This window comes from Tachypleus tridentatus, chromosome 13 (assembly GCF_004210375.1).
Source record: "Tachypleus tridentatus isolate NWPU-2018 chromosome 13, ASM421037v1, whole genome shotgun sequence".
In the NCBI taxonomy this organism is placed as follows: domain Eukaryota; kingdom Metazoa; phylum Arthropoda; class Merostomata; order Xiphosura; family Limulidae; genus Tachypleus; species Tachypleus tridentatus.
In genome coordinates, this window is record NC_134837.1 from 26,406,616 (window position 1) to 26,414,705 (window position 8,090).

Consider the following 8,090-nt stretch of genomic DNA (forward strand, 5'->3'; position numbering starts at 1 on the left):
TTGAACTAAAAATTTCACGCTTCATAGAAATTTATTCTGACAGGCAGTAATTAAACAAAGGTTAGAAGAACATCGTAAACAACAAGAGGATTTAGAAAGACAGAAGAGGGAAAATGAGCTCAAAGAAAGTAAGAAAATAGATGAAATTTTAAGAAGTAAAGATAGAGAAAAAATTGCAGAGTTTCAAAAGAAAGACAAACAGTGGCTACACAGAAAAGAAGAAAGACAACAAAGGAAGGAAGAAGACGATCTGTTAAGAGACAAACGATTGGCCAGATTAAAAAAGGAAGTAGGTACTGTGTGAAGAGCTTACATTAGTTGGCTGAGATTAGGGTAACACTGATCTTTAACACTAGACAAACTTATGTGCTAAGGGAATGTCATTAAATACTTCTTATAACCTTCAAGTTGAACACAAAACAAAAGTATGGTGTTGCAGTATGTGCGGGTACAATTTCATGTGTTATATGTATTATTATGTGATAGGGATAAAGAAATACACAACATAAACTGTTTTAACATCCTGATTTTACTTAGAAGTGATAAAAAAATGTGAAAATTGATATAAATGTTTGTTGTGGACATCATTTTAGCTTGAATTAAAAGCTTTGCAAATTTTCCATAACATTATTGAGCTATAAATAGTTAATTTTAATTAATGTCTTGTAAATATATTTGAATTTAAAAAATTCATGCTATGGAAGAATGTAATATCAACAAGTGTTAAATGTTATTCTGATATTGGCTTTAATGGTGAAGTGGAAATAGAATGAAAACAAACTAGACTTTTATTATTAATCATTAACTAGAGGTTAATTAGTAAAGATTTTAAAACAATAGTTAGTTCTGTATGTATGAAAAGGTTAAATTTTTGATTTAGGCTAAAGTTGAAAAATGCAGTTTATGAAATACTAAAGGTGTTCTGTAAGGGTCAGTGCTATCTCATGTTATTGTACCATCAAAGGTCGGCTTAGGTTCTAGGATGAGGACAGTCCATTCCTCCACTTCTAGACCAGAACTGCTGGCTCTTATGACACTTTTGTTTTTCCCTATTAATAATAGCAGGAAACATTTCTTGTATACAGACCCAAAAAATTTATATATAAAATTAACTATATGGCTGAAGCTGAAAGAATGATTTAACACTTTATTTTCCCAACCCGTGATTATTCTATCTGTTGTAAATAAAGCCAAATAATTGACACCATAAACAGATTTATTGATGAACAGATCTAACACCTGAAGGATATAATCTTATTTAATCACATCCTAGAATGTCTTTTATCTACTTTCTAGGATTCATAAAACTGAGACTTCAGATTCTTTCTTCTATTGTACAGAATTTTTCTTTTTATGTTAGAGACACCACATGTGCTGTTCAGTTAATTCACAGTTTCATGTTCCTACAGTCTCTTCTTTAATGATCTTTATGGGTGATACAACATCTCTTTATACTGTTATTTCTTACACTGAAGATTTACAGGTTCTCATGGTCTTCCTTGACAGACGAGATATACCCATACCTTCTACTGGTATCATTTCACATCTTACCAAACTTGTATTAAATCTGAATATATTTAAGTTTATGATACCATTGATGAACAACTAGTGAAAATAGTTAGCTTCACTTGGGTTATTTAAGATGATATATTTTATGATGAAAGTAAAAAATATTGGTCCAGTTTTAAATTTAAAAAAATTCTGAATAAAACTATTTCCTGTTTTATTACCAACGTTTTTAATGTAAAAAACAACCAATAATCAGTGGAAACTAAATTAAAAAATAAATAAATATTTTTTTGAGTTTTGTTTTTTTGCATTTTATTTTATACTTGCAGTACATAGACCAACAACAATATTAGGTTATACATTTGTAGCTAAGCAACATGACATAAAAGCCATTGTTGGAATGCATTGTTACCAAAATGCACTGGCTTTTCTATGTATAAGAAGTCGTAAATGTATCTGATATACTACAAGATATATGAGGGTTACATGTGCAACAAAAATCCACACTTGCAAATATTGTTGCCAGATTGTTCTCAGTCAGAACTTCATTCACTTCCAGTTACCATTTTCCCCTTTCCAAACCTTACCAATCTCTTCTACTCAGGTACTTCTTGTCACATTCATTGATGATGCATCTCCTGTTGCCACTAGTACCAGTGACCACTCAGTGAGTTCAAGTCCGGTTGGAGCTTGGCTGTTTCAGTTTCTTCATTGCTGATGTCCTTTCATTGTCAGTCAAGGGGTGCTTCAGTTTCTGTCAGAATGATTTATTATCGAGATTTTATCTCCATCTCCCATTTCTTTCTCTTCTCCTTGAGATTCCTTGACCATCAGCATCTGTCAAAAGTGGTTTGAGACTTGCTGTTGCAGCAGGCCATTGAACCTATTCCTCATCCTTTCCAGGGTTTTTATTCTTGCCTTTTCATTGTGCCAAAGAAAAGTGTGGATTGGTAGCTTGTAATCGATTTATCTCACTTTAACCACTTTATTTCATGATTCTGGTTCATCATGGAGTCATTTGTCATCCTGAGGTGGGTATTTTCACTGAGGTTACAGATAACCAAAATGGATGTCTCCAACACTTACCTTCATATACCAATATCACCTCAGTTTCATTCTTATCTTCTTCTTTATTAAGATTCCTATTTCCAGAGATATTGAATGCACAAAAGGAAAATTCCTTCCATTTTCCATCTTTACTCTTGACCATATTTGATTAAGCTCCTGTGCCCATTGTCATTATATTGTCTGTACTGTTTCTCTCTAGGGTACACATTCTCAACTCTTTATTCCCTGGCACTCTTCCTGCCTTAATGATATTTCACTTTCTCCCCTTACTATTTGGGTCTATCTTTTGGTCAATTGACTTAATCCTCTCAGAATTTGATTCAGGTGTTCTCCTATCAGATATAACATCTCACTTTTTTAGTTAGGATCACTTTGCTGCTACATTTTCCCCACTCAAATGTGCTTCTCTCATTTTCCATCCTTATAACTTACACATTCCACAGTTGGGTAAAGAGTACATCTAGCTCAGAAGTGGTGGGGTTCCCCACTTCCAATCTATGGATGTGAATCTCTCATTTCCAAGGGTATTTTTGGACACTTTTGTGGGGTACCTCTGTTATTCCTTCACATCAGTCCTGTCATCTTATCAATATGGGATTATAGCTAATGTTGTGAGAGGAGGTAGGTATCATATTTGATATTATAATTTCCTCACACTGAAAGTGTATTTCAAACAGGTACTTACCTCCACTCCCACTTCCTACCCCTTACACCTCCCACCTCCCCCTGTTATCTAAGATCCTTATATTTTGTAATGTATTTTCTAATCAAAATTACTAGTTTGTGTTCTAAATGTTGGTATTAGCTCCGTTTTTAAGATTTTATGTTTTACATAGTTGTAATTAGGTGTTTTCGACATCTTACCTCTTCTATAGGTGTCTGTAACTGCCGTTAGGGATCCTTCTCGGTTACTTGAACCTACTGAGATCTGGAAGGTAAGAAGGCATTCGTTCAGTGACTCTAAAGAAACATGTCCTCAAGTAAAGATCTTTCACAGGTTAGTATTATACTACATGCATGGTAAGCATCAAAATTTAAAAAGGGCCTTAGTTTATGTGGAATCTAAATTTTTACACAAGTGAGACAAAATCATATTTGTGAAAATATTATTTAATAATTTCACTGTTTTGTTTGATCTTTGTCAAGAAAACCCTAGTGAGTGTTGTTTAGTGTTATTGGTTGTATATAGAAAGAATAAAAATATTTAGAACAAACCATTCTTTTAAAGAACAACAGTTTCTTTCTTATTCTATATTAAAGAGTTTAGGTACACAGTTATAGAACAGCAGTGTAATACGGTGTAAAGTTAGAGTACATTTAACTCTAAGTAGTCAGAATTAGCAGTTAGTGTTCCAAGCAGGTTTTATTCCCTCTAATAAGCAGTTCAAAATTAGTGACACTGGCAGCTAACCGTTGTATCCCTGTCTTAAGAAAGACATGAAAAACAAGTTTAGTGGTGATTGAAATTAAACTAAAGATTATATTCATGTAAATAGGTTAACAACTTAACAATGCTACATACTGTTAGAGTTGTTAATTCATGTCTTTTAGTTCCTAACAAACACAGTAAAATTATCAAGTTATTCAGTAATTAATATTCTTTTTAAGCCAATAAAGAACATTATCTTACAGTAACTTTTTCATTAAAACAAGTTTACTTTAAATAACAGTGGTCATCATTTTAGCTGGTAATAGGTAAATAGTATATTAAGTTAAAGCTATACTGTTATTTATTATGAACAACAGGTGTCACTGTTAGTTATATAACCAGTTGTTGTACCCTCACATCTGTGAGTTTGGTACAACCAGAACACATGCATACCATCGTGGAATAACTATAAATAATAATAATAAGAAAGGATAACTTAATTGTTTTAATTTCATGAGTCATGATGCAGAATAAACCAAACAACCTTGAAATAAACAGAAGTAATAATTTGAAATCAAAATGACTGTATCTTGATTACTTGTAGTTATAGTTTTAGAAAAAATGTAATAAATACAATTATGATCTATAAGAAAACCCTTACTTTCCAATGAATAATTTTAAGGTTAGTATACATACTAGGAATAAACCTTACATCCTAAACTGAACAACCCAACTATAGTATCGATGAGCTAATTATTTTCATGACACTAATAAATGCAACTGGTGCTCTTAGTACACAAAAATAATCAGAAAAAATAACCAAGAACCGTTTTAATTTTTTATAAAAGTAGATTAACCAAATGTTAACTTTTGACAGATGTTATTTTATTTTTTGTTTGGATTTTTCATAGTTTCCATGTCATGACTTTTTGAAAGATATTTAAAAATCTTAACTTTTAAAGCTGGTTAGCAATCTGAGAGGCCCGGCATGGCCGAGTGGTTAAGGCATTTGACTCATAATCTGAGGGTTGCAGGTTCGAATCTCTGTCACACCAAACATACTTGCCCTTTCAGCTTTTGGAGCATTATAATGTGATGGTCAATCCCACTATTCATTAGTAAAAGAGTTGCCCAAGAGTTGGCAGTGGGTAGTGATGAATAGCTGCCTTCCCCTTTAGTCTTACATTGCTAAATTAGGGACGACTAGCACAGGTAGTCCTCATGTAGCTTTGTGCAAAATTCAAAACAAACCAAACAATCTAAGCAAACACAGCTTTAATAATATTCTGAATCTCTCCACAGTTCTTTACTTACAGATGGTAAATAACTTGATGTTATGGTTGATTATATATAACTGTACAAAATTTCTTTAGTTTATTAGCTGTTTAAGTCTTTTAATTTGTTGAGTTTTAGTAAAATTGTTTTTCTGACTTACCAAACCTTTAAATAAAATTTAATTATTTTTTTTAGAGCTGTACCAGAATGGAGAAAAGGACTGTACATTTGGTAAAGGAACCAAGTACAAGTTTAATAATAGAACAACTATTCTTATTTTATATCAAGAATATCTTATGTGTTCTATTGTAATATCCTATGAAATAGTTTTAGAACATGTTGTTCCAAAAGGAAATAAAACTTGCATTTCATGATGGCAAGAAACCCACTGGAAGTACAAATGTATTCTAAACGCAGCTAGTATGGGTTTTAGAATATTAATTAAAACAAGGTACAGAACAACGTTTCAATATTCTTAGGACGTCTTCAGATTAACAAAGGTCAGGTCAGGTTAGGCTAGTTCTGTACTTTATTTTAATTGAAGTTTTAATACCCACACCAACTGCCTTTATAATACATAAGAACTTACATTTATTTATTATTGTAATTTATTTATTTTTAGAAACATTCTTATGTTTACTATTTTACTTGTTTCCACATGTGAATGTGATGAAAATAAATAATAATCTTTGAGCATTTTTGATTATGATGATGTTATTCAGGTAGAACAATATTTGTTGTCAACTTGTTACACTATAAATATAATAATTTGCAATAGATGGCGCTGATTTTTTCATGTTGTTTATTTTTCTTTTTTAATAAGAAACTTTAATCATTTATACTGAATTTTTTAAAAATATAAATGTAGTTATTTTTGTTTTTATATTATAATGAACGTTAATCAAAACAATTAATTTTAAGTATTTCAGAATTATCAGACGTAAACATGTTGACAAATTATACTTTTGTTTGTGGTAAGTTGGGCCAAAATTTATCCAAATTTTGACTGAGGCATATTTGAAAAATATCAGAATATAAACGAGAATATTCATGATTTAAAACGTTTTTTTCTCATGCTAATTTTAAGTTTAGGATGCATACTAGGAATAAACCTTATATCCTAAATTGAACAACCAAACAGTAATATCAAATTTCAATTTACCGTAAGTATTTATCATGTATTTCAATATTGTACAAACAGTATAATAACCATTAACCATCATTTAGAATTATGAAATTACTGGACGAACACATAAAAGCGCTACAGAGGAAAAAAATTAAAACTTACTCTTGATGAATGGGAAAACAAAAATTGAAGTAAATATTTTCAAACTGAGGTCTTCATTTTTCACATAAATTCAATAATTTTTATAAATATAATTTGTAAATCTAATTGAAAGGTGATTTTCCTGCTAAGACTAATTAATTAATATCTATAATTGGGAGTAATATTGTATCATATTTAACTTAAGTGTTAAGCTGTTGTAAGATATTCTAATATTGGTTTCTATGTAAACTACTTTGCATGCAGTTTTGTTCAAGGTCCTCACAGGATAATGGCAGAGTTATTGTCACTTGGTGATGGAAGCTGTTGGTTGACCTTATCAATAGTGAAACTTGTAACTTCAGTCTAAAGAAAGTTTTATTGAATTAGCTAGATCTGAACCAAACCTTCTCAGGGAGGGCCAACTTGTACTTTCTCTGGACTGAAAAATACAAAATTTGTTGATGCTTGGATTTTGGGAAGGGGGGGGAGATTTGAATTTTGTGTAGGATAAGTTGGCTAGCTTTCCTTAAAGCCAAGAAGATAGACAAGATTATCTTCTTAATTTATAAAATTAGAACTGGTTGCTCTTGAACCAGACACAGTGAATGGTGTTTAGACAACTAACTACAGGGTCATAAAACAATTGTTTTCCAGGTTATTTAACTTTGTCAAATACTTTTTAAGACTTATGTAAACACTGTGAGACATGACAGGTAATATATGAGATTAGAATTTATGTGCAAATGAAGTTTAATTTACTTTGAAAACCTTTTGTTGTAATGTGTCCTTTGTGTTTGGTTTAAATATCAAATGTGGTGTTCTTGATACATTTTTGTATTATACTTTACATTCATTGTCTTCATTTCAAAGTTTTTGGAATATATAGAAGTAAAAGAAGATTGAACCAATTTACAATTGCTTTTATGCACTATATCAGTAACTATGGAGTTTGTGGAACCAGAATATTGAAAAAATAATAATGCAAAATAAGCAAACATTTCTTAGACATTCTCTCTATGTAGGAGAGGAAATAATCCTGTTCCTACAAAGCTAATGAAACCTTTGGTATATAAAAGAAACAAAAAATTGGAAGATATAAAATTAAGGTAAACTCTTCATTGTGAGACAGGTGGTGTAGCGCCCAGGTAGCACAGCAGCATGTCTGCTGACTTACAACTCTCAGAATTGGGTTTTGATACTCATGGTTGGCATAGCAGCTATTCCTTTGTGTAGTTTTGTGCTTAACTTCAAACAAATGGTGATAGGAAGGTAGGTGTTGCAGTAATAACAGATAGCTGTTTTCTTTCAAATTAATGGTTCTGATCTGATTTTTGATTTGCTGGTGGGCCTGACTACATTTACAGTCTGTCTTTTCCGAGCCTGTTGCAAATTATTTCACATAGTTGGTAATCAGAAAGGCTTCTGTGATGAAAGTTACAGAGAAAGAATACCACCACTCTTTATACCAGAAAACAGCTTATCCATAATTGTAGCAGATTTATACCTCTCTGAAACACTTCCATTCACTTTATTGACAAAGCTGGCATAGCAGGTTTGGGCTTCTACTGCCTTCAGCTGGCAGATGTTTTTTTAATTTTGTGC

At 31.5% G+C, this 8,090-nt stretch overlaps 1 protein-coding gene across 5 annotated transcripts in view; it reads left to right on the top strand.

Annotated features, from left to right (window-relative positions):
- The window catches only part of LOC143239443 (coiled-coil domain-containing protein 112-like), a 34,605-nt gene extending 27,205 nt beyond the window's left edge, over positions 1–7,400 (top strand). For 4 of the 5 annotated variants that reach the window (XM_076480503.1, XM_076480501.1, XM_076480502.1 and 1 more), the window contains exons 11-13: positions 44–289; positions 3,453–3,574; positions 5,417–5,918. In XM_076480503.1, coding sequence (XP_076336618.1) covers positions 44–289; positions 3,453–3,574; positions 5,417–5,456 — 408 coding nt within the window. In that variant the 3' untranslated portion in view covers positions 5,457–5,918. Of the gene's footprint in view, positions 1–43; positions 290–3,452; positions 3,575–5,416 lie in introns of all 5 variants that reach the window. The other variant, XM_076480505.1, reaches the window with a different exon arrangement.
- The last annotated feature ends 690 nt before the right edge of the window (positions 7,401–8,090 follow it).